Source organism: Sciurus carolinensis, chromosome 7 (genome assembly GCF_902686445.1).
Source record: "Sciurus carolinensis chromosome 7, mSciCar1.2, whole genome shotgun sequence".
In the NCBI taxonomy this organism is placed as follows: domain Eukaryota; kingdom Metazoa; phylum Chordata; class Mammalia; order Rodentia; family Sciuridae; genus Sciurus; species Sciurus carolinensis.
Window position 1 is genome coordinate 44,897,306 of NC_062219.1, and position 27,538 is coordinate 44,924,843.

Sequence of the window (27,538 nt, forward strand, 5' to 3'; positions counted from 1 at the left end):
TTCTGATTTAGTTTTGTATTTTCTAAAACAGCCTAACACCTGAAAACAACCTTATTTGTGGGCACCTTCCTGAAAGGTGTCATCTACTTTCTTTGTTATAAGACAAGAAGAAGTTGAAATAAAATCACATTTCCAAAAAGAAAAAAAAAATCATATTTCCAGAGAAGGATGAGGGATAAGGCTGCTACAAACCAGTTTTCAGTAATGGAAAGTCAACTTTTTTTTTTCTTTCTTTCTTTTTTTTTTTTTTTTTTCCTGATAACCCATTACTGGAGCAAAAGGAAAACTAGGACACATTTTGGAAAATATTGCTGGCCATCCCTTCTGGGGGTAATGGGTTACCTACCGATTAGGTCCTAAAGTCGTTCTATGTGGTATCAGCAGGGACCTGGGCATTCCATGCGATGTCATGGGAGGTGGAGCCAGTCTCCATGACATTCCTTGAGATATCAAATACTGGAAGGCTGTGTTGAGAACACTCTATTGGACCAAGTTCTTACTTCGCTGGAAGTAGTCGGATCCAAGACTTAATTTCAACAGTGTTCAATTTATTGCTTGAAGCTCTGGCAGCATAAAACTCACTTCTTTGAATGGAAAATCTGAGCAACTGCTATGAGGTAAATGAATTTCGAAAGTGAGGGTGGGCGGGGGGGGGGGCACACAACTTTATTTTGACGGGGAGAGGATGCATAAGAAGATTTCTAAGTAACCATAAAACCATAAGTCTCTGAGGATGTAAAAGGATGTTATTCAGATAGACCAGAGTGCTCAGAAGCTCTCGGGATCATGGTTCCTCTAAGGAGGGACTTTGGACTTAACTGCTATTGGGCGCCAGAGAATCCCTGCCTTGGGTGAAAAGAGGGTAACTGGAGAAAAGACGCGCCTCAAAACGACCCAATGCCCTCAGATCTATGCCTTTTCCGGGACCTCTGGAAGCGGGTCCCCGACCGCTGGGCAAGGTCCTATCCAAAAGCAAGTCCAGGAGGTTCCGCTTGAACCCCAGGTACCTCCCCGATCACTCGAGAAACAACCACCCCTGGGACCCGGGCCCGAGGCCCGCGCGGAATGAACTCCCGGACCTGAGACCGCCGCCTCTTCACTCAGGGCCTCCACGCGGGTCTGGCCGCGCAGCTCGCGGCAGCTCCAGCCCGCCTCGCGCCTCCGGGACCAGCGACCTCCCCGCCCCCGGCCGGGCCCCCGCGAGGCTGCGCTTCCCGTAAACTCCCCGCCTCGCACGGCCCCCTCCCCGCCTCGGCTCCACCCCCGCGGGACCCTGGGCGGCGTAAGATTGGCCCGGCCGCGCTGTCACTCTCCGGACGCGTCACCGCCCTCGTTTCCGACCGCCCGGAGACCGGCAGTGATATTAGTGATCGCGGGGCCGTGGTAGAGGGCATCGTGCTTCCCTGGCCGCTCTGACTTACCCGCGGGTGGGCGCACTCGCCCACCTGAGTCGCGGCGGGGACTGCAGGGCAGCCGGGCTGCACGCTCAGTCGCCTCCTGGAAGAGGCAGCCGATCTCAGCTTGGAGATGGGGAGCGGGCGAAGTTGAGGAGCCCCCCACCCACGCTGCGCTTTTCCTGCCAGAGGTGCGCTGCCCCCTCCAGGGGTGTCCGCACGCTGCTCTGCCCCAGGTGTGCGCGGGACACCCTCCACGTCCCCGGGACTCGAAAACTTCACCTCAAGTGGAAAGAGTGGGTTGCGAGGGCGGTGCCCGGAGCAGGACCCAGGGTCTCTGCACAGGGGGACACGGGGTCTCTGCGCAGGGGGAGCTGTCCTGGTGGCTCGAAAGGCCGTCGGAGGGCGGAGACCCGCTGGAAACTTTATCATCATTCGCATAATTACTATGTTTTACTGTTTTCTCTCCCCGCAGGCGCTGCAGCCAGCGGTGTGTCACGCGTGCTTGTTTGCAAAGGGAGCCGCCCCGGGGAGAAGACCCGGAGGGGAGTTGTTTCCCCTGGGGAGACCTGCAGCCCAGCGGATCGGTTCGGGCGGCCTGGATGCGCAGGACCCAGCCCCGCAGCCGCTGACGCCCGGCAGCGGCGAAGTTTGGCTGCTGACCCGCTCGGCGCCGGGCCACTGGACAGACGGCCGCTCGGCGGCGGCGGCGGCGGCGGCGGCAGCGATGCCCGTGGGGGGCCTGTTGCCGCTCTTCAGCAGTCCCGCGGGCGGCGGTCTGGGCGGCGGCCTGGGTGGGGGGCTCGGCGGTGGAGGCGGCAGGAAGGGGTCGGGCCCCTCCGCCTTCCGCTTGACAGAGAAGTTCGTGCTGCTTCTGGTGTTCAGCGCCTTCATCACGCTTTGCTTCGGGGCGATATTCTTCCTTCCCGACTCCTCCAAGCTGCTCAGCGGAGTCCTGTTCCATTCCAGCCCCGCTTTGCAGCCGGCCGCCGACCACAAGCCCGGGCCCGGGGCGCGCGCCGAGGACGCAGCGGAGGGGTTAGCCCGACACCGGGAGGAGGGCGCGCCCCGGAACCCCGCGTCCGCCCTGGAGGACAACTTGGCCAGGATCCGCGAAAACCACGAGCGGGCTCTCAGAGAAGCCAAGGAGACCCTGCAGAAACTGCCGGAGGAGATCCAAAGAGACATCCTGCTGGAGAAGGAGAAGGTAGCCCAGGACCAGCTGCGTGACAAGGAGACATTCAGGGGGTTGCCAGAGGTGGACTTTGTGCCTCCTATCGGAGTGGAGAACCGGGAGCCCGCTGACGAAGCTATCCGTGAGAAGAGGGCAAAGATCGTAGAGGTGAGTGCACCTTAACAGAATTCCTCCCTCCCAGTTGGCCGTGTTTCTCTGGGAGAAATGGCAAACCTTTGAAACTCTGAAGACTTCAATATTACTCTGTGGTGGGAGATGGAGGTTTCCTGTTCCACCAGGTGCTATGTCAAAGGTTCTTTCGTTTCCCTTTTTTAGTTTTATAGTAGATATAGCTAATTAAGATCTATATTGCATTCCATTGCTTTTAACTTGCATGCTGTGGTGAACTTAAGCGATATGAAATAAGTGTTAATACTTACACAGGTGATATGCAAGCCTCCACTGGTTAATAGTCTGAGTATAGTCACAGTTAAGGTACTTTACAGCCCCCCTTAATATGGCTTGGAAGTGGTTTTAAAGTGAAGCTTGCTGGTAAACGCAAAGCATCAGTCAACCAGGATGTAAAGGTTCTAGCAGCAAGCCAGAGCTCCTAGCGTTCAGTCATGTGGCCCCATGCTGCCAGGTGGCATTCTGTATGCACTTAAAAACTCTAAGGGTGAAACTGGAGAACTTCCCACCATAGGAGGGATACTATTGTTTACTTTTCAAAAAATGAAAATTTAGCCAGTCTACTACCTCTTGTATTTCTAGTGCAGAGTCAGAAATAGAATTATTCCATGTGAAGCAACAGGTTTGCTTCATAACAGCACAATGATGACAAACTTAATCTGGGACAAACATGAACTTTGATAAATCCTTTAACTTTATGTAATTTGTAGTTAGAACTTGTTACCTGTGATTAGGTCATGACCAGTTTAAAGCTGAGGGATACCTTAAATATCATTTCAGGCTGTCATTTCAAAGATGAAAGTTTAAGGGCCCACAGCTCCAGAATCAGTTAGTGACTAGGTAGAGAAATGAATTAGGACCCTGGGACTTCCTCCCAGTCACCTGTCACCAGGGTGTCTGTGGTCATACTCTCTTCCAGAGCTGCTCCTCTGTGTGAAACTATGCCAGCCTGGGTTTTACTGACAATCAAGAGCTGTAGGAACCATATTTGAAGCATGTCATCCCAAATCATGATGCAGTTTTCTAAAATACATTATGAATGGAGGTAATATTTTTGACATTTTGAAAAATGATACCTAGTGTCCCTGAAAATAAATTTTGTGTTTTGATATTGGGTGAGTAATTAGGAAAGGAAGCTTCCTGGTCCCCTTTTCAGAAAGGAAACAGAATTTTGAGGTGGTAAAGAGGTAGGTTAAGTGGCTACAGAATAGAGGCTTATAGATTATCACAGCACTTTGACTTTAACATAAGACTGGATGAAACTGGGTAAGATGTATTTAAGCAAGTTAAAATGGATTTGGTTCCTTTTCAGTTTACCCTAGGAAGAGTGCCTTCATCCCTGCCCTTCACATAGCTTCCTTCTGTAGTGCTTCAGCCTTTCTGCCTCTGTAAGTCTCCTCCTCAGGCACAGAACTGAGACCTGGGGGAATGGATTCTACTCTCCTGAACAACTCTAGCAGTTTCCCTTCTCCATGAAATCTTGTTAGAATCACCAAGCCAGGAGGATAAGACAAAGCTCTGTCTCTTCCCAAACATCCTACCATCCTCATCTTCCATACTCCTTAAAAATATCCAATCCAACCATAGGAAAGCAATCCTAAATCATCTGTATGTGCTTGTTCTCTTTAAACTTGAAGAAAGTAAACTAAACATTTCATGCCTCTGCATTCATATGAGCTGCCAGTTAGCACAGATCACAATTTTCTGAGTAAGATTTTAAACATCAAAAATGCACAGGTATAAAAAGCTGTTGTTACTGACCAGTAGTGATTAAAAGTACTTTTAGAGCATAAGCAGTGATACAATAGCAGTTCATTCAGGTCATCATGTGAACAGTACATGTATCCATTTCTCTTAGATTCACCTAATCTATATCTCTAAATCCAAAGTTCATAATTTACCAGGTGAAGGAAATTAATCTAGTCTCTGTTGGAATTGTGGTGCCAACATCTTAGCACCAAGATGTTTTGAAACTGCCCAGTCTTGCTTAAAGTTGTAGACTCAAATGTGTTCTTTAAAATTCCATGTTGTGAGAACCCAAAATAGCCAGCATAATTAGCTGCAGTAGTTGGTCAAAGGCCAATGGCGGGAAAATGGATTATGTTTTTCATCAGATTAGTTCAAGCAGATGTAGTCCTTTGTTTAAAAACAAAAAAAAGTAATGCATGATGCTCTAAAAGGATGCGGTAAGTGAGTGGTTTTAGGAGGAAAAAGTGGTTGCCCATTGTAGGTAAAGCACTAGACTTTACATAAGTAAGATTCAGTTTCACATACCCCTATGGGCTCCTTATAATGAACCAATGGATCTTTGCCTTGGTTTTGCTCTTTCTTGTTTCTGTGTTTTATATATATATATATAGATAGATAGATAGGTAGACTTTTTTTTTTTAAGTTGATGGACCTTTTATTTTTATTTATTTATATGTGGTGCTGAGAATCAAACCCAGTGCCTCACATGTGCTAGACAGGTGCTCTACCACTGAGCCACAACCCCAGCCCTAAATATTGTTTTAATACTTAGGTTCTTTATCATACCTGACTGTACCAACACTTTCATAGTTAAAATTTAGAAAATATAAGCAAGTCTAACATGTTAGGTCTTGGGCTGTAATTTAAGTTGAACTCTTATAAATGTAGCTCAAAGGCTATTAATAGTAGTTTTCATAATGCTGACACGATTGTGTTATTGATTCCCAGCAACTTTTTAACAAATTTATTTCTTAGGGGAGATCATATATTTCAAATTGGACATTCCATAGTGCCCTAACCAAAAAAAGGTGTTAAGTGATTTCCACTACTAATTTGATAGATGATAAATTTTTGATGTGATATTTCAAATTAAAATTATGATTTTCCTGGACCCACCCCTGTGAAACTTCTGTCAATACTCTGTAAATACATTTACTCTGAGATTTCCTGAAATTTATAATGCATACAGAGTGCCGATTTATTTTCATGAATTGGATCTTCTTGAAATTATACTCAAGTTGCCCTTAGCTTTAAAAAGCAGTGTTAGAATAATGAAGCTCAGAAGCTAAATAGCACATGGAATTTTTAGAGAAACTGTTCATTTTCCATTTTACTTCACCCCTTTTTAAAAATTAGGAAGTATTCTTAGTTTTATTTGGTGATGGTGGGGAGTAGGTAGAGGGGTTCTACACAATGAGCTTGCCCTGTCCTTTAGGATTAGAGCCCTAATCCAATTTGGAGAATGAATATTTTATTTTTCCATTTCCTGGAAGTATGAGGATTTCTGAGTAATGGATGCTGAAGACAAATTGTCCCCTCTCAGACTAGAGTCCCCACCAACTTAAGAGGCAAGTGGGGCTTATGCAGGTTGGCAGCCTTCTGTCTATCAAATAAGGGTTTAGGATCCATCAGCTCTTGGGATGCAGATGTCTGCTCAGTTTTTCAAAAGAAACCTTTTTTTTTTTTATTCTAGACTTGTACATTCATAAATTTAAAGAAAATTTCCATACTTGTGGTGAATGGTTAAAATACAGTTTTATTATATTTTATACTAATCTTATATGCATATCCTTGGGAATAATATATAATTTATATTAGCTATTAGCCATGAATGCTTTTGGTAGAGCTCAGATGTGTAAATAATCTATCTGGACATACCAAAACAAAATAAAACACTTTTTATTTATTTATTTATATTTTTAAAGTAATAGGGATTGAACTCAGAGCCTTGCATATCCTAGGCAAGTGTTCTACCATTGAGCTATATCCCTAACCCCACTTTTACTTTGAAACGAAACTCTTTAGGTCATTGGTACAGGTAGTTCTGGTATGGAAAATATTAGTTGCAAAGTAATAAAAGTGACAGCTTGAAGACCTGACCCAAGGAGGGTAGACACCCTTGGGTTGCTTCCTGTGACACTGCTCCCTGCTCTGGATACACACCATACTAAACAGAAGCCAGTGAGAGACTGACCCACTCAGGGACCCTTCCCCAGAGCAGAGAGTGCATGGAGTATTTTTAAAGGGTTTTCTCTTCAACAAGTAGATGAGTCAGTTAAGATCTCAACAGTGTAAGTACCAGAGTAGAAAGATGCTGACTGCTGAATATCAATGTACAAAATCAGGAAAAGATTGTCAGTGGGTAGTTAATTATGTTCAGCTATAACTTATTGATAATTTCTCCAAGAGGAATATTCTGCCTTCCTCCTATTAGGCAGCTAAGATTCATATAAAATTACTGTATATAGGATTTAGAACCTAGTTAGAATTATGAAAGGAGATTGAAAAACATGCATTTTCAAATCAATGTATCTGTATTTCTTTGATGACCTAGTAAATTTAACTGTCTTGAGAAATTGAGCCTGGTATTTCATATATAAAAAATGCCCTTATATGAGATCTGATTTTGTTAGAATTCATTGGAGAACTTTCCTATTTCAATTAGATTATTTCATAAACTGTAGTAGTACAAATAAATTATTTCATAAAAATATGGTAGTATGCATTCTGTGTTAAAGTGAGCTTTAAGCATATGCCTCAAGGTCAGAGGGAGGAAAAAAGATCTGTGTGAAGAATTAAGGCTAAGTATATCAGGGGATCAGAATCGCACAGGTTCCCACATGTATGTCCTAGCCCAATAGAGTGCCGTGCAGCCTTTTAATTTCTTTGTGCCCTACAAAATCATAAACATATGTGTTTTTGAAAGATGAGTTTAGACTTGTCAAAATAAGACTAACCATTGTGGACTCCAGAGAGAGTGTGATATGTTTGGTAAAATGGTCTTTCTCTAAGTAGATAAAAATGATAAAGAAGAAATCTGTTTAAAAGTTTAGGGAAGAATTTCCTTGTTTGGGAAAAATAAGTATTGACTTTTCCCTCAGTGCTCTTAGCCTAAGGGCTCTGCTTGGTGTTTTGTAATTGAATTACCTGTATCCACCCAGGCTGTCCCCATCTGTAGAAAGGCCCTTTACACAAACTATGCAAATTATTTTTTCTGTTACCATCAATATGCCATAAAATAATGGCTTTAAAAATCTTATTTTTGAAAACTAAACATATGCTGTAAGTCATATAGTATTATACTTGGGTGAGACCTTAAAGACAATTCAACTCACTCATTTTACCATGCATGCAACCAAAACACCAAGAATATTCTGGAAATCATGCCACCAGTTAGTGGCATAGTTAAGATTCAAAGTTCCAATCCTCTGTAAGTATTGCTTGCTATCCCCTGCACAACTTGCCTCCTAAATAAAACTCTAAAGAAGTATATTAATTGCCCACAATCATTATTTGCCGAACTTAATGTTGAGTACAAAACATGTGCAGTATAATTCTGCAGTATTGTAAATTTGGTCTCATCTTAGTTTTTAACTTTTTAAAATCATACCAGTGGACTGATTGAGAAGACTTCTTGTTTTTAAAGCCAACCAGGGCAAGTTTGATATAATAGCTTTTTCTGTTTATAAAGGTCTCTGCAGGAAGCAGAGGCATTTATAATTATTCAATTGAACATTCTTTTTGAAGAGAAGTGGGGAAGAAGAAAGAGAGAAAGGAAGAGAGAAAGATTTATAGCATATAAGAAAGGCATGTGTGGGTGCCCAAAGAAGGGTGTGATCATTTGGGGGAATTCTTTGAAACTATAAATATCTGTGCTCTTCTGATGTTGCACTATAGATAACTACAAAAAGAGTCCAAAAGGACTCTTTAAAAGAAAATTGATTTGGAAAATAAAAATACTCTTAAGGATCATAAATAAATAAATAAATAAATAAATAAATAAATAAATAAATGGACATACATTTAAAAACCATACCAATCTATGATTCATTCTCTCTACCCAAGTAAGTTCTGGAGAGTCTTCCTTTGGGTACCCTTACTGTCTACTCCATCCTTTTACAGAGACATGGTTAGAAGGATGAATTCTGGAATCATTACCTGGATCTGAATCTGCCTCTTCCACTTACTAGCTTTGTGACCTTCAGCAAATTGCTTCATCTCTCAGAGTTTCAGTTTCCTCACTGGGAAAACAGTGTTAATAATAGTGCCTACTTTGTTGGATCCTAAGGCTTAAATTTGATCCTCCACATAAGCACTTACAATGGTATTGGGCATACAGTGATGGTTACTGGTCAACACCTAATAGCATGAAGCCATGATTACATTGTTCTAGATACTGCCTAATAAGTGAGGAAAGTGGGTAATGAAGTTTTAAAAAGCCATTTTAAAAACAATTAAAAATATTTTTCGAGGTTTAAAGAGATACATTTACAGTTCATCAAAAGGATCTCCCCATTCCCCAAAAACCTTAGGCACCCTTAAAATTTTACTCACTGCATATTTCTTCAACTTGTGTACTTCAAAATAGATGTGCAAAAATTAAATTGTCTCTTTCTCATAGTGGAATGTGCTTGTTCCTGAAGTACCATGTTCTCAGAGTAGTCACAGTTAAGTTACCCCCTTAAGCACTGAAATTATTCCTCAAAACAGAGAGATGGAATAAAGTGAATTTGAATTCATTTTGGTTTTGGAATAATGTTTTTAAGAAGTGAGAAGAAACATACTTTAGACTTAGCAAAAATTATATAATTGTGATAAATTTTATTACCAGAGCTCAGTCCATCACCCAATAGTCAAATATTGCATAAATCAGTTATATTTTGTAGCTTAAAGAGTTTGGCCTTCTTAGGGGCTGGGGTTGTGGCTCAGTGGTAGAGTGTTTGCCTAGCACATGTGAGGTACTGGGTTCAAAACCCAGCACCACATAAAAAAACTAAATAAACAAAATAAAGGTATTGTGTCCATCTACAACTAAAATTATTTTTTTAAAAAAGGAGTTTGGCCTTTTTAAGAAATTTCACATTGAATTTAGATGTATTAACCTTTCAGACCCAGGAGGATTTCAGTACTCATCTCACATATACATAGTAGGGGCTGATAAGGTGTGTGTCCCCGGGGTCTCTCCAGAATACCAAGGATGGAGCAGGGAACTGCTGCATAGTGACCAGGTCCCATCAGCCTGTGATATTCTGGATTCTTTATGACAGCCTGTTCTTTGGAGACTGGCAGACTGGCCCCTCCCTCTTCATCTAGGAATGGCAGCTTTGCTGAGAACATCCTAAAGGGATGGAACAGCTTTGCTTGAGAAGGTACTGCCTGAGAGAAGAGTATTGGCTAATTCCTTCCTCTGAGGAATGTGGCTGCTGCTGCCCCACCCCCAGGGAGTCCTGATAAAGACTTCTGTGATCATTAAGTACTTGAAAGAAAACCAAATGAGATTAAGGTTTAAGAGCCTTTAAGAATCACAGCCCTCATTTCTATCATGAATACTCTGGCAGTTGCTTTAGGTACATCAGAGCCCAGCAGTCCTGCACATAATCCAGAACAGAGAAAATAAAATTTAAAAATGCAAGTAGCTTTTGTATTTATTTGACTTCCGGAACTAGAATGGCTCCCTCCCTCTCATCTTTTGTCAGTCCATCAGGCTCCCTGGCTCTTAAATGTAGAGTATCCCAATCCTTAATTTGCTCTACTGGCTTTCTCATCGCTCTTATTCCACATCTTCCATACAGGTGACATTCAGACCATATTATATTGGCCTCAACTTACATTTACCAGTGGAACTCCTGCCTCCAGTCCCTAGCATGGGGAAGTTCAGTGAGAACTTGGTATGAGAGAAGGCATGGAAATGAGAAGGAAACTTGATGGCCTCCAAGTTCTGAAAGGGTGGTTCTATAATGTAACTCTTTACACCCTAAAACAATCCTTGTTGTAGTATTAGTGAGGAAGTCAGTTTGCATATGCTAGGAGTCTGTGGGAAAGAGTGTGGTGGAAATTGATGTACACAGGCCTGAAAGTGACTGATTGAGACAGGGAACGCAGGCCATCCCATCCAAAGACTACTGAGCTATTGCTGGAGTCTCCAGTTCTGCCAAATCCTTGTTCTTGAATGGTGTTTCAGAGTCCCTTGAGGAGCACTTGATCCTTCTAAGAGAGGAGCGTCTCAGAGATAAAAGCTCCTCACCCACACTAGGGGTGGCAGTTCAACTTCCCTGAGCTGAGGTTTTAGGATGTGCTTGACCCTAGTTTCTCTTTAATAGGAATATATATGCCGGAGCTAGTCAAAGGATGTGTTTCTCTGTCTTTGTCAGGACATGAGGAAAAAGGACAGACCATGGAATGGTTAAGGTAGCCTAGGGGTGTGTAACCAGTCTCTAAACTCTTTTCCAACTGCCTGAAATTTCTCCCTTTCTTGGTTATATGGCTTCTTGAAGGCTGCTTTTAATGGAATATCACTCAGTAGAAATTATTGTACATTGAGGTTTGTTTTAGCAAGGGAGAAGAATAGGTTTGTAAAAGAAGCAAGTATCTTTCACTGTAGGTTTTTTTTTGTAAACCGATGCCTGCTTTGGAAAGAAAAATTCAAAAGCACACAGAAGTAGAAAAAAGAAAAACAATCCTTCATCGATCTATCAGTCACAGAAGGTTCAACTCTCCCCCTCTCCCGTCCAGTGTTAATTTTCCCACACCATAACACATTTTTTTCCTTTTTTTTTTTTTTTTCAGTGCTGGGTATTGGACCCACACAAGTACTCTACCACTGCACTATAACCCCAGACCTCGTTTTCATACTCCACCTCCTAGTGTGTCATTTTATAATAGCATAATGTATCAGAAAGTTCATACTGTAACCACTTCCTTGGACTTAAGCCTTTAGCTTATTTCCTTTTTTTGTTTTTCAATTCAAAAGTGCCAAGATAAATGCCTTTGTCTAGTCAGTTTATCTTACTTTTCATTACTCCCCACCCCTATAAGGAGGATTTTCCTTGGATTTCTAAAAGGAAAAATAAATGGACCAAAAGTTTTAGTACATTTTGATGGATAACTTTTCAAAAATCATACTCCCACCTATGAACTAGTATATGGAGTCTATTGAATCTTTATAAATGTTATAGGTGATGAATCAGCGTCTTATATTTTTAATTTACCTTTCTTCGATTAACATTTTCTCCTGTGTTGGTTGGCCAACTGCACTACCTTGTTGTGAATTGTACAGTACAAGGAAGTTTTTAAAGGAGCAGGATTGGGAAGAAGGCAGAACTTGGAGGCCTCAGGGGTTCAGATACCAGAAGAGATAGATCTGGCAAACTGGCTGCAGGAATGTGATATGCCTAAAGGCATCCATAGAGTTTCAGTGAAAAAAAAAAAAAAAAAGTTACAACAAATTTCCTTCTTCCCTAGACTAGGAAGTACTCTCCATTTATAGGAGCTCTTACCCAACAGCCTGGGATACCCCACTTTCCCTCACTGAGACCCAGCAACTTCACTCAGCTTGTCTGCATTTTTAAGTTACTGGGATTTTTCATCAGAGACTGGATTAGCCTCTGGAGTTCTGCAGAAGGCAAGATAGGATGATCCTCCTCTTTTTAGGACTCATCAGGATGATTTCCTAGAATTTTAAGATCATATTTGAAGATCAGAAATAGTACAAATAGAATTCCAGAAATAATTTTAATGACAGAAAGCAATGAATTCCTTTTTTGGTTTGTCTCGTTTTTGTACTGGGGATTGAACCCAGGTGCGCTGTACCACTGAGCTTTACCGGCAGCCCTTTAAAAAAAAGTTTTTGTGATTGGGTCTTGCTAAGTTGCTTAGGGCCTAAATTGCCAAGGTTGACCTCAAACTTGTGATGCCCCAACCCTCCCTCCCTTCCCTAAGTTGCTTGGATTACAGGCAGGTACTACCAGGCATGTGTGGGGTTGTGAGCTTATAAATTCTTACAAAGTTAAATTCCTTAAAAAATAACCAAGAGAACACCATTCAAAACATTTTATAACAATATCAATTCTTATGTTTGAATGGGCAGACAACTCTTTTATGTGTTGACCTTTGGTGTTTTAAATAAGTTAAATATACATTTTTATCTAAGGCATTTTATTTTTAAATAACAAAAAAGCATGATTTCTTTTGTTTTTCTTTTTGTTTTGTTTGTTTGGGTGAAGTTTGGTGTTAGTGTTAGTGTTGTTTGGTTTTGGTGGGACTTTTGTTTTGTTTGTTTTTTAACTAATTCCTTCAAGTCAAGCGCTTTCAGTAATGATTTTTAGTATGGTTAAGAGTTGCACATTTCAAAATGTGTTTGTATTCTGACCTCAGTTATTTCGTAAAAGTTCTAACAAACACTGGAACTATTTAAATTTGGCTTTGAGGCCATGTTAACATGTTAATAATGATGGACATAAATGTACTATATTATTTTTATAAATTGTGGTTTGAAATGATAGTAATTTTAGAATATTTAAGATGCTGATCTCTGAAGCATGTTATTTCTTTAGTAAACTGGCAGTGCTGAATGTTATATCTAGTCAACTACAGGTTTTCAGCTCATAATTAGAATGCCTGAACAGTCCATATTGTGATTTAAGGGGTTATTAGCTCAAGTCAGCAACTTTATAAGGAATTCTTATTAAGATGTATAAAGGAAACTTTATGTAGTAAAAAGGGTATTTTATAATTGGCATGTATTTAATAGATTGTATACATTCATTCATGTTAAGTACTTGGCTTTCTTCATCCTCCTGGGATTACTTAACCTAGAATGCATAATGAAGAACTCAGTAGCTTTAAAAGGGGAGGGGTGGATTTGAGGAGCATAAAAAATGAAGATGATTTATTAACTACTGTTGAAAGCTGCATTAATAGTTAGAGTGAATAAAAATTACGATTTACTAAGTATTCCATCAGTAATATGATAAAGTCACACTGTAGGTTAGAAGTACTTGCTTTTTCCTCTCACTCCAAAAACAGAATTTCTGTGACAGCTCTATATTGTCATTGATCTGTTCCAGAACTATCAAGCTGGTTGGGGAATCTTCCCTGTTTATCATATGTCCTCCAGGTCAGCTGTCTCCGGTCCTGACCATAAATGGACCTGGTAAATATTTGTTAAATGAATGTGCTTTTTAAAACACACATATCGGCAGGAGTTATTCAGGTTAAGTTCTACTCCCTTTTAAGTAATCACACATTCCTAAAGGGTCTCCACCTATCTTTGGAACCCTGTTCCCCACATGTATGCATGAGCTGCAAGGTGTTGTCTTTTGAAGGGGACTTCAGTTGGGTTTTGTTTTGTTTTGTTTTGTTTTTCTTTTTACAGCAGTGTCAAAAGTCATAAGTATATGATCTAGTGAATAAAGAGACTAATGAATGTAGAAAATGATCTTTTTTAGTTTTAAAGCTATTTTTCAAAATTATTTTATAAAATAAAAATGGTATTTGTTTCTTATACAACTTGTAAACTGTGAAAGTGGTTCATAAAATATCTTCCGAGTAAATGTAATATCCCTAAAATGTAGATAATTGTGAGATTTATTTAAAGGTCAACACTTCCTTAAATAAAAAAGCTCTGTTGTTCTGTGAAAAGTCAGTGTGCCTTATATTTATATCCAGCATTTTGTTTTTTAGGTATGTGATTTTTAAATTAGACTTCTCATTCATTCCTCTGCATTAGTTTTTAGAGTTGTGGCTATATTTAATATTTGCTGTCATTTTCCTTTTGTTTTCCTTTCTGTTTTTTTGGGGGTGGGCACTGGGGACATCCTCAGCCCTATTGTATTTTATTTAGAGACAGGGTCTCACTGAGTTGCTAAGTGCCTCTTCTTTGCTGTGGCTGGCTTTGAACTCACAATCCTCTGCCTCAGCCTCCTGAGCTGCTGGGATTACAGGCGTCCACCTCCACGCCTGGCTAATTTTTCTTATATTTCAATTTTACACATTTTACACCTAATTAAAGTGTTGGGTTTTCCCTCTTCCATTCCAGCTAAAGTTTTTGAGAAAACAGTGTTTTAATAAGTAATGCTTATAGTGCCACACAGATTAAAAAGTCATAGGTTAGGTATCGTTTCCCACTAGAGAATTCAGAATTTCATAAACATGTTCTTTTATAAGAAGAGGTGACATCTTGAGAGAGAAAGAAACTTGATCTTCTCTTTCCAACTTCATATTATATCTCCTGAAAAGTGCTGTCTCATAAATTATTACTTGGCAGAGATTCTGTGAATTTTATAAATTTGCAAATGGTCCCCTTTCTAATTCATTCTGTAGATTACTATTAAATTGATCTTCCTAAAATACCGAGTCTCCTGTGTTATCCAAAGAGAGTTTCAGTGGTCCTCCATTTCCTGTAAGGCAGCCATTGAATCTGACTTTCATCAGAATCCATCCCCTGGAGGGTATGTTAAAACATAAATTACAGGGCTCTGTCCCCGGAGTTTCTTACTCTGTAGGTATGGGTGGACCCCGGAAGTTGCATTTTTAACATGTCCCCAGGTAATACCAATGCTGACACTGACTTTGCTTTGAAGCACACTACTCTAGAAGTCACAGCTCCCTAGTTTAGCATGCATTGTCTTCGCCACATCTGCCTCAGTGTGCTTCTTAGTCATATCTCCTCTTACTCACAGGGAAAGACTCTGTTCTTTTACTAAACTTGCATGGTTACTATCTCCAAAACACACTTAGCAGAATTTTGCCCTGTTTTCTTCGTTGATCTCACTTGCTCAAAATCTGTGTTCCCATGAAGCCCTTTCTACATTCTCAATCTTTACTGAGTTTTTCCTTCTTCAAATCCCACTGTCATTTATTATTTCTATCATTGGGCATGCTTGTGATAATTTCACAAGCATATATGTTGCCTTCCTACTAATTTCAGACCCATTATATGTAGATACACCTTTTTCTATCCCATAAGTTCATGACCCATAATTTGATAATAGAATGTGATTCATCTTAAATGTAACCAAAATGAAGGAAAAACTTAAGACCACAATTCTTTACAACCTGGTTAGATTATGAGGCAATATGCCAGAGAAGAAACACTTCTGAGTTTCCCTTTTCACACCTGTGAAATGAGGCTTATAATTCTCTTTTAGAGAATTGTTGTAAGCATTAAAATAGAAAATGTATAGGACTCTCTGAGCACAATGCCTGACTTGTGGCATTATTCAATAAATAATACTTATTTATTAGTAACTAGGGATTAGTGGAAGTAATAAGCTTGGACTTTTATTAAGAAAAAGCATTGGTAAGTAAATTGGATTCAGGAAGTTATTTCCAGGAAAGAAAGGGAAGTTTGGCTGCAGTATCGCTGTGTTGACCAATATCTTATATTTTCCATTGTTGCTTCCTTTCCTTAGTTGCTGTTGCCAAAATTCTTGCTTCCTGTGGCAGGAAAGTAAGCATTATTTGCCTTGTTTCACTTGTTTTCCCACCAAAGTGATACTCCTCCTTAGGAAAACCATGGAGAGGGTATGGAATGGAGCTGTTTTTCATTCATTCATCGGTGTTCGGTTTCTCTGACTTCCCAGCCTCCTGTCACACAAACTGATCTGGGAGCAGGAAAGGAAGATGGGGTGAAGAGTGAAATCTGGAGATAAACCTTCAGAGCATCAGAAGAAATATTTTGTGAACTGAAAAGCTAAAAGCGTTTCAGCTATGTGTATAAATTTAGCTCAATAATTAGGCATATGGTGCTTTCCACAGCCTTTCTTATAATATCCGTTGATTATTAGAGCTGCCGCAGCTTTAACTGTATGGGCAGCAGAGATTTCTAGTACATTTAAAGCAAGAATTGAAGAGTGAAATGGAAAACTGAATTAATAATTTGGTTTTTGGTGGGTTTTAATCTGCTGTTTATTAACTTTGTAGTTTATGCCTGAAGGATTAGATTTGGAAACACACCACCAATGAATGTTCTAAAAGTTTACTTTTTGGAACTTTGTACTTGAAAAGACTTTCCAAAGAACGTTTTGACTGCTTTTAGTGTTACCATCAGAAATGACAATTCATTTCTTTAAATTCAATCTCAAATAATAGAAAACTTTAAATCCATGACATTGTTCATTTTCAATTATTTCTTGTTAGAATTCAAGGCAGGATTTACATAATAAAAACTGAGTGATATAAAAAGATAAAGGTATTCTCTGATGGGCACACGTGTATTTTGGTCTCCATTTTTCCTAGCTTTTAAAAACTCCCCCAGATCTCTGTTTTTCAATCTTAGAATTTTGAATCTTCTTGCCTTCAGCAGCAGCAAAAATAAAAAAAGAAGTTAAAAATCAAAGGATATAACTATTTCCTATGCTCTGTTAAATGTTTCCAAAATTGATCGAAAACTTTGGTAATATTATAAATCTAGGAAAGAGTTCTATTCCAAGGTACAGCATAGTAAAGTGAACTGAAATACAGTGATTTAAAAAGAGATGCCTAGGGGAGAGGGAAGGGGGGCACAGATCATGTCTTTCTTTCTTAATGCTTCTTTAACATAGTCCCATTAGAATATGTCTGCCTGAGAGTCTGGGAATTCTGTGTATTGCTTCTGTGGTGGTAGTTCTCCACCCACCTGTGATCTTGAGAATTACACTCTAGGTTTTCCTAAGGCAGAGACACTAAAATTTGGGCATTTAAGTAGGGATGTCTTTGAGGATGAGGAAGGTCGGCAAACTGTAGTTTCAGGCACCTGTCTGAGAAAACCAGATGAAATTCTTCATGAGGAAAACTACTGTGGATGTGTGTATTCCTGATATTTGAAAGTTTTGATTTAAATTCTCTACTTTTGGCTGATGTACTAATAGAGGTTTAGGATTTTAGCCATATTGTCCCAGGTAATCAGGTGTTAGTTTTAGCTTTTGTAATTTAGTGGTAGCTTCTAGTGCTTTACCTATACTGTTAATCACCTTCTGTCCCTTTCTGTTTTTTCTTGGAGAAAGCCGATGCTAATGCCACAGCAGAAGGGTAGGGAGTGGGATCATACACGTTACACGTTTCAGATCACGAGTCACATGAGAAATCAAGAATTGATTATGGTTATCAGCAGGAACTGAGCAGCATTCTTTCCTGGAAACTCCAGGGGGGACTTCCAGACATGAAGACTTTGTGCAAAGATAGATGGGTTTCCTTTGACCTGCCCAGTACTTGCAACATTTTAGAATTGCCGAGGGAGAAAGCTGTCTAAACACAAGATTGGTTAGCATATTTGTGGGCCTTTGGCCCTCTATAGAATTGTTCTAAAGCCGTCTTAGGAAGTCACGCCTTTGATTGATTTGAAATCTCAGGCTTACCATAGTGTTGCTGGTGCTTCCTTAAACACTGGAGGATTTTTGCAGGGGCTGATTTGAAGGTGGCAAACCAAACTGGCAGTAAGGAAAGGGTTTTCCTCTACCTCTAAGTGAGGCACTGCTCCAGACTGCTCCCTGAAGGATGTCACAAACCCCAGGGGACAGAGAGCACATTAGTGGCCATAAAAGTGAGCTTCTGCAGTACAGAATTCACCCAGCAGTTTATCATTATTATATAACATGAACCCAAGTTAGCTATATCTCTTTTAAGCAGAATTTTACCTTATATTTAAAATAGGAATCTTATTCCTTGATTCTTAAACTTCAGCTATTGATTTGCAGGTATATTTGGTTTATGAATCTCAACAGCAATAACAATGTCTGATACTTTTCTCTTTTTCTCTACGTTTAAAATAGAGGCATCTGTTAAGACCACATGTTTAATAAAAAGTCTAGCTTCTCACTACGTACTACACTATGTTCCCTCTTTCTCCTAATACAGCTTATTCTTCTTGTCTCTAACTGATTTTCTGTGTAACTTGATCTATATATAATTAAAACCACCAAGGACTTGATTTTAAAAATCTCATCTTTGCACAGACTTTGTCATTTTAATTCTAGGCTGGTAAAAAGGATTCAAGAAAGTATAGCATATCATTTGCTGAGTGTTTATTTCTTATTAGGCACTATTCTATCCATTTGCATATTCTTATTTAACTCTCAAAACAGCCATATCAGTTTGGTCTTATTTTCCCAGTTTACACAGAGGAAATTAAGTCTGACAAGGGTCAAGCGAATTTCCCAGGGTCACACAGCTCCTGTGTACCTCACAGGAGATCTGAACCTGGGTCTGTCTGGCCTTGGCACCCAACCTCCCCTGACCCTCTTCCTAAGCACTCACTCCCACTGACTCCTCAGTGCCTGGGTGTTGGCATCTTGAGGCTCTTACCTACCTTGAGTGAGGAACCAGGACTCCTGTGGTAGTCACTACTTTGCCTAAGAAGGAAGTAGGGGGAACAGGGCATTGAGGGCCGGCCCTGTTTCCATCCCAGCTTGTGCCACTTTAATTATTAAAGTAAAACCTATGTTCACTTTGTTTGGAAAAGCCTCTCTTAAGAGTAATATTGTGCTTAACATCAAGCATTATGTTCACTAGTATATATTCATGTATGCATATATACCTTAATAATACAGATGTGCATAATAAATACATGGTTGTATGTATGTACAATTATCTAAAATAGTGCTTTAAACATCAATGAAAGTAATTGGAGACTCTGGAAAGTTGCTTAAATCAAAATGAAGAGAAGGATGATAGTCATTGAAAGAAATGACATCTAAACTTGCTTCTTGTTCTGTCCATGTCTTGGGACAACTGTAACTACTAAATTTTATAATATATAATCTTGCAAATATTTAATTTTAAGCAAGAGATTTCATAAAGTATAATCAAATTAATGTAAATGATATTTGGATTCTGAGTTCACAGTGAACTATATTACCAAAAACAAGATAACTTTGAGTTCAAGTAATATGTTGTTGCTGACTTTATACCCAAGTTTTGTATAGGAGAGACAACAAAGTCATGGTCAACTGTTTCTCAGAGATGCTCCCACACAGTGTAACTTTTTTCAAAGTATATATACATAGGGAGATGTAGGAATCATTCACACCTAGCTGGTCTTTAGAATTTTTAATATTATTTTCCTTCAGTAAATCAAATTAAGGATCATTTCCAAATATGCTCCTTCTATACATATTGAAAAGTACCACCTATGCAAGGCACTGGAGGGTCAGTAGTAAGTAAGACAGATGAGCCTTTGCCACCATGGAATCCAAGGATTAAAGTGCACACAAGCAGGCCAAGAAGTACTGCAGTAGGGCAGGTAGGTAGGTTGTGCTCTGGGAGCAGGTGGTGAGGACGGTTAAATGAGATTTGGAGTTAACTCCAAATGTGTCACTTCAGTAGATTTGAGTGGTTCCAGAACCCTTTCTAAATGAAGTATTAGAGAGCCCTGAGAGTGAGTGGGAGTTAACCAGTGGTGGGCAAGTTGAAGAATGTTTCAGGATAGGGAAGGAGGTATGAGAAGGTGCTGAGTGCAGCCAGGGTGCTGAGCCAGTGTGGTCCATCTGAGAAAAGAGGGCTAAGATGAAGGCCATAGGAGTAAAGCAGAGCAGGGATCCAACCAGTCAATTAGACTTTTCCTGAATTCATGGGAAGGTATGGAGGTTTTTAAGCTGGGGAAATTATATCAAATTTGCATTTTCTGATAAGACTAAAGTTAGGGACATATGTTAGAAGGCTTGATCCAGATGAGAGGCAATGATGGCCTAAGTACAGAAAGGAGTAGGGGAGATCCTTGAGACATTTAAAAAATAAAATGTGTAGAATTTTGTGTCCACTTAAAAAGTAAGAGTAAACGGGGAAATGGAGCCACAGGGGATGCTTGGGTTCCTGGATTGAACAAGGGGTTGACTGGAAGTCAGGATCCCTAGTGAAGGAGGGGAGTGGAAAGGTATGATTGGTGTGGTTTGGGGTATGTTGCATGAGAGGAGAAAGATGTTTGAGTGGCAAACCTTTCATAGGCTGTTGGGTATATATGGTACTTCAAACAGTTCTAGACGAGAGGTACCAGTGTTGACCATCAAGCCATGGAACTACGTAAGATTACTCAGGGTGTGGAGTGCCCTATTAGGAGAGGCAAGGACCTAGAAGCCTCAGGAGCATCAACATTTAAAGGTCGTGCAAAGTAAGAGGTGACAGAGAAGAGAAAATCAGATGGAATAAGAAAACTAGCACAGTGTGGCACCTTGGAGCAGTTTTTAGATATTTAAATATTTTATGGAGTGAGTCTCAGTGGTGTCAAATGCTGCTGAAAGACAAGATAAGGACTGAGAATTGTCCTTGGGATTTGGTACCCAAGCAGATTTTAGGTAACTCTGACTGGGGCAGATGCAGTGGAGTATTTAGGAGCCATATTGCAGTGGCTTTAAGGAAGTACATAGACAAATCTTTCAAGAAAGTTACTGTGGATGGGACCAGAGAGGTTGGTGTGGTAGCTGCAGTACAATAAGGGGCAACTGGAAGTCTGAGCAGAGAAACAGAAGGCTTGCTGGACACTGCTCAGCACAGCTGGGGCTGTCAGCTGGGGGTTTGTAATGACCCCCTCTACTCACCAGTTTGATTTATTTTCCTTAGTGGGATTCAGCCACTCTGCCACATTTGAAGAAACCAATCAGATAGATTGACCTAACTTTTAGACTTTTATAGTGTTTGGAACAGAGATAAAGCACATGGTACCCAAGTGCATTACAGAGAATCCGATAGAAGGAATCACTTGTTTGTAAGAATCTAAATCCACTCAATTTGGGTTAAATAAGAGGGGCAGAGACATGTATTATAAGGGACAAAAGGGTTATCTCATGGGTCAAGGTCACAAACTACAACAAGACCTCACAGGGTCTGGAACTACAAATCTAGAAGGCACCAGACACTAGACCACTGTTCTTCTTTCTTATCCTGGTATATTTGGTCTTTTGTCTCCAGACACATCTGCTCTATTCTTTCCTCTACAGACAAGCTTTCTATGAATCACTCTGGAATTTACATGGACAATGAGTTTAAGAACAAGTAGAATTTCTTATAAGCATCTCAGAGGCTCAATTCCAAATTCCCAGAAGGGAGACTCTGACCCAGCTTTAGTTAGGTGTCTAATCAGCTATGACCAGGGGGTGGAGTATTGATTTTAGTACAAATGTAGCAATGGCACAGAACCTCTTAAATGATAGGAAGGAGAGGGCTGCTTGCATTCAAATATCTGCTTACTGGAAATTTCTCTGATGTGGGCCTTTATGTCAGAGGCAGATCATCTGAAGTCCTGCTGTATATTCACTACAAAAAATTCTGCCTTCTTGAAGTGACCATTCACAAGTATTAGCATGTTATGTTGTTTGATTAACTGTAACACAGACATGTCTGAAAAATATCAGTTCATGAATCAAACTAACCTGCTCTGAGGTGGTCATGATGTGATGAAGTCTGAACACTTTAATAGGGAACAATTAAAACACACACACACACACACACACACACACACACACATACACACATACTTTTATTCCAACTTTGCAAAACAATCAGGTGTTACCATTCCTTTATTCAAATCCTACCTGTCCATCAAGACTAGATTTAAATCTTATCTGTTCCATAAATTCTTGCCTATTCTTATTCCCTGCCAGCAGAAAAGCATTCTTTCTTTGTGTTTTTATCACTCTTTGTTTAAGCCTCCATATTCTTTGCCTTCCTACTGTTCAAGGCAGCACATACAAAGGCAATGAGAGGAAAGGACCCAGGGTTTTGTTGCTTATTAACAGTCCAACCCTGTGTACATTCACAGTGCTTTTGAGCCTTTGTCTCTCATCTGCAAAAGTGATGATAATGCCTATCTTATGAGGCTGTTGTTAGTTACATAGCTATTGTTAAGCACCTAGCCAGTGAGTGAATTGATACCAAACTATTTGTATGTTAGGAAACCTGTGCACATAATATTAAGGAAACAAATTTAAGGGTTTGGAAGAACAGATTTCTAAGTGCCTATCTGCCAGGTACTAATTCATGGAACAGCAATGAGTAAATTATTGTGCTTTCTGGTCTTGATCATGTTGTATAGTGTTTTTTCTATTACTACTGCAACAAGTTACCATAAACTTAGTGTTTAAAACAATACAAATTAATATCTTAAGGTCCCATAACTTCAAGTGGGAGTAGATCTTTTGGTTTCTCTGTACTGGGTCTCATAAGGCCAAAAGTTAAGATGTCTCTTGCTGGATTCTTATCTGGAGACTATGAGGGAGAATCTGTTAATAGGCTCATTTAGGGTTTTTCTGTTGTTGTTGTTGTTTGTTTGTTTTAATGGTGAGAACTCTTAAAATCTCTTTTAATAGTTTTCAGGGATTTGAAACACTGTTCTTAACCATGGTCATCATGTACTGATCCCTCAAGGATATGGAATGCTTCACGAATTTATCAATTGTAAATAGTAAACCTCTCTGTATCGTTCCTAGTTTAGTGTGTGTGTTGCCCAAGTGAGTATGTCTCTCCATTTTCAGACCAGCAATATCCCACCAAGTCCTTGCTTGAATCTCTGACTTTCCCTTGGGCTGCCTCCAGTTCCCAGCAGGAATAATGCTTTTTTAAGGGCTCCAGTGATTATATCAGGTTTGCCAGGATTTTAATCTATGTTAAAATCAACTTAATTATCTTCAAGTAACTTTATTCTATCTGCCAGTTCTTTTTTGCCATGTAAAATAACATACAGGTCCAAGGCATTCTGTTTGCCTCTTGTGGGTGTGGCATGTGCGTAGTATGTGAGGTCAGGTACAGTCCCTTGCATACCTAGAGCTACTCAACAGTCATTGATGACTCCTGCAGCCTGTTGCTGTTGTTTGTGCTCAACAACAGATGCTGTTACCCATGAAGTCTTTTGTACCTCCTGTTACAGGTAGGGAGTAACCCAAAGGAAAAGAAGCTAGATTCCTAGTAGTTTCTTTTATTGCCAGCTGAACCACTACTACTGCAAATGCTGCAGGGAAGGGAAACAAAGAGGCTATCTCCATATATAAGGAGTAATGATAAGTAGGAAAAATATTCCATTGTTTCGGATTTTCATTGAAGCCTTACCAGTGGCTTTGGAAAAGTTTGTTTTAATACCATTGTTGTTCCTGTTTTACAAATGAGTATCCTGAGCTCAGTAGAGATTATTTAAAGTGCTGGTGTTTTAAGACTACTAAAAATCTTGAAGAAAAATAATTCCAATTTGTGTTTATTTTCCCTGCAAGTATAGTGTAGAAATTAGGAGCACAAACTCAGGAACCAGACTTGCCAAGCTTAGGTTATATTCTCTGTCACTCACGTGTTCAGTGATCTGTATACCTGTTTCCTCACCTGTAAAATGAGGGAAAAATAGGCCCTACTTTATGTAGTATTATTGAGAATTAAATTAAATGTGATGCTATATCTAAAGTGGTTAGAATTATGACTAGTACATAGTGCTCTGTGAGTATTAGGGCTATTATTCTAAATGAACACAGTTTGTTATAACCTTAGGTTTTCAACAAGGGCTATTTTGACCCTCCAAGATTACATTTGACAATGTCTGCAGATGATGGTTGTCCCATCTGGAGGGATGACATAAGCATCTAGTGTGTAGACAGGGATGCTGCCAAGCATCCTATAATGCACAGGGCTGCCCTCACCCCAGCAAAGAATTAAACACTCCAAATGTCAATAATTTTGAAGTTGAGATGCCCTGCTTTAAACCAGTAGCTTCTAACAACTTCATTTGCAAATAAGATATTCATGTATTATGAACAGTGAGGATATTCCTGCCTGAAGTCATGAGACTCCATGATATAATTAAAGGTTCTACAATAAGATAAAAAGTAGGAAAATTTTTTTCATGGGAATTAAAAAAATTTTTCTATACAGCAATTTTTCAATTTTTGTATGCAACACATATCACTGGAAAAGTGTGTGCTTCACCCCTGGAATATACATTTAGGGATCAGAAACTCTTTGACTCTCAGAAAAATTGAGTGGAATTTCTAATTTTCTTAATTTCCTAATCTTCCAGTGAGCTTTCTTTTGCAGATCATAGGGAAATAAGTAACCTGGATTTGGGATCTTACTATGTATGTTAAAATACAGATAGCCAAGGTAACTATACTTCACAGTAATGAAGATTCGATTTACCTTGTAGGGGGTGATTTTTGAGGCCCAAAACATTTTGCAGGATCATTTTTACTTCTGAATATTACATAAAGCTTGTGTGTTTTTGGTCTTCACCCCTCGCATCCCACAGGCATACCTAATTATGTAGAATGTTCCTTAGAGTTTTCTTCAGCTACTCCCTTCTCTACCACCCTCACCCTTACCCACCCTGGTCACCTCCACCACACTTTCCCCCCAACTTTACCTATTCATTTACCTCTCACACTTTCCAAGACTCTATTTGTCTATTCTTGTGTTCACAGAATTTGTTCTTTTGATGGTTGGTCAGTTAGTTATCCATACCTGCAGTATCACAAAGTACAGGTAGCCAATTAGACCAACATCTGAGGAACATAGAAAATAATCTGGCACACTCCAGTACCTTCTGTTCTGTTAACCACTTGGAGAAACTGAGAACCACAAGACACAACACAACAATAACCTACAGTTCAATATGGTATTGGATTAAGCAGAACACTGACATGCTGGGCATCCATACATTTGTCTTGTGGTATTGAACAAATTCTTGACTTATGTAAAAGTCAGCAACAGGAAGTTCCAATTGTAATCGGGATGATCTCTACTCAGTCTTTTTTGGGTCATGATGTTACAACTTTGAATCTATAGGCATGAAGGGAAACACCCATTCATTTCATTCAAGAGGAAGAAACAAACATTTTTTTTATTCAAATCATGTATACCATATTTTAAAATCAGGGCTAGAAACTGAGAAATAGTTCATAACAAAATTCTGTCTTATATTGTGACCTTTTGTTAAACTTTACAAGTTTGTTTTTGTGACAGTCAAACATGGTAGAACATCATTAACTACTTCTTCAGACTGTGTGATTAAGAGGGATCAGGTCTTAATGTAATTAGCATCTTTCAAGGGCTTGGACAAAGTCCAGCTTCTTTCCTGTGATCTCAAGCTGTTAGAATGGAAAACCTCTTCTGTCAGCAGCTGCCTTGCTATGGTCTTGATTGCATATTTGAGCAGCACATCAAAGATCAAGCTCCATAGCAGTTGAAAACTAGTTAAGGCCTTCCTTCAGTTTTGAAATGACTGTTACCCAATCTTGTTTCACCACTTCATAATTCAAATCTTTGAGCTAAAGGATTTTGGAAAAATTCTTAACAGGTTTTTACCTCACTGGTAAAAATGCTTAAATTTCTCCATCCAGAATTTGTTAACCTGGAGAAGAGGGACCTTGGACGACTCCTGTAAGCATGTTTGGTCTGTGAGCAAATGTCACCAGACTGTATTTCTTGACTTGTGGGAGTACATATAATGGCATTTTATAATGATAGCCTAGGCCCGTGGCTGGAGTGGCCTAAAAACTAGAGATCACAGTAGGAAGACATTTCCTTTCGAAGAAATGGTTGGCTACCAGTAGTCCTGAGATGAGAATTGAGATCTGAGTTTGGATGTAATAGACTACAAGTCAGACATATCACCATAGTGATGAATTAAACTGAGCATGTCTCAAAGGTTCAAGTCAGAAAGAGGGGAAAAAAGCAGAAGTGGACCGAGAATTGTTCCACTCTGTAATATTGAAAGATGAACCTAGGCACACAGCTGTGCTCCAGTAGATCCCCTGGGGATAGGAATCAAATGTTAGTGGAGACCTTGTAATAATGTGCTCAGAAGATGTTTGTGGCAGAGGCAAACTGTTCAACTTGGCACAAAGGAATAGGTGAGGATGGGATTTGGTCTGGTATTAGGACAGGTTCCACCCTGTTGTCCAACTGAATCTCCTCAGGAATTTTCTTTTGGCCTGGCTGGTGAAGCTGTGATTTGCTTCCTTGTATGAGTGCACATTCTACAGAAGTGTCCCCTACAGTGGAGGATGGACGCCCCTGGACACCAAACCATTGCCTATTGCAAACAATTTTAGGCAGGTATTTGCTCCATTCAGTTTCAGGACCTCAATTCCTTGTCAGTTAAATTCACAGGTGAGTAGTTTGTTTCTGGGAGAATGACCTTCTGAGTCAGGGCCAAGGAAGAGGCAGTTTAGGCAGATTCCTCATAAATTCTGACAGCATCCTGGTAGAAGGTAAAACATTTTCCTGGTTTGAAAAAGCATTTTAAACAAGGATATTTTAAATCAAGTTAGAGAGTCCTAAGCCAAGGACAGTGTTTTATATTCAGTACTAGGAAGGTGTTTTCTGTCAACGGTGGAAGGTCATACTTCTCTGTTTGGAACAACAGTCTTGTTTCCAGAAATGAAGGATATGGAATTCTAATATTGTTCAAACAAATACAAAGTATAAGAGAGTCAGTTTATATGGAAATTGATGGTGGAAGATGACAAGTATACTGACCTGTTTTGAATAAGATAAGGTACAGTTATAATAAAACTTGGGGGGGAAGGTTGTATTCTTTCACAAACAAATGTGCATACACACACACACATGCAAAATTAAAAACAAAAAAATTTGAGAAAGAGAAATTGTAACAGCTATAATACTCTTTAAAAGTAGGCAAAAATTAAACATTTCAACTTTATCAGTTTTACTAAGTTATCAGTTTTACTAACAAGAAACGCAAGGCTTAGTAAAAATACGATTAGAATTTCTTATTTTTATTTATTTTTTTTAACTTGAACCCTTTGCAGAAAGCTAAAGCAGTTTAGTAGTTAACAAAATGCATTGCAACTACTGAGGTAATTCAGTTTTTAGTAGCACAGTGGATAAATTTTTATAGAAGAATCCTTAATTAATATTTGAAGTTTTTATCCAAAAATTATTGCATAGTCTTCTTTGATAACAGTATTTACTTAAACAATTTATTCCATTTTAAACAAATATTTTACTCTTTTCCAACAAGGTCAAGAAAAACTACTTAAATTGTTCATGATGTCACTGTTTTCTAAGTGAATCCAGGAATTCTGACTATATACCTCTTAAAAATCATTTACGTGCTCTCCGAGCC

At 39.5% G+C, this 27,538-nt stretch overlaps 1 protein-coding gene across 4 annotated transcripts in view; it reads left to right on the forward strand.

The window, feature by feature from the left end:
* Positions 1-461: 461 nt before the first annotated feature.
* Positions 462-27,538, forward strand: part of Man1a1 (mannosidase alpha class 1A member 1) — a 172,488-nt gene continuing 145,411 nt past the window's right edge. For 2 of the 4 annotated variants that reach the window (XM_047557333.1, XM_047557334.1), the window contains exons 1-2: positions 462-617; positions 1,870-2,736. In XM_047557333.1, coding sequence (XP_047413289.1) covers positions 591-617; positions 1,870-2,736 — 894 coding nt within the window. In that variant the 5' untranslated portion in view covers positions 462-590. Of the gene's footprint in view, positions 618-1,388; positions 1,631-1,869; positions 2,737-27,538 lie in introns of those variants that run through there. The other 2 variants (XM_047557335.1, XM_047557336.1) reach the window with 2 other exon arrangements.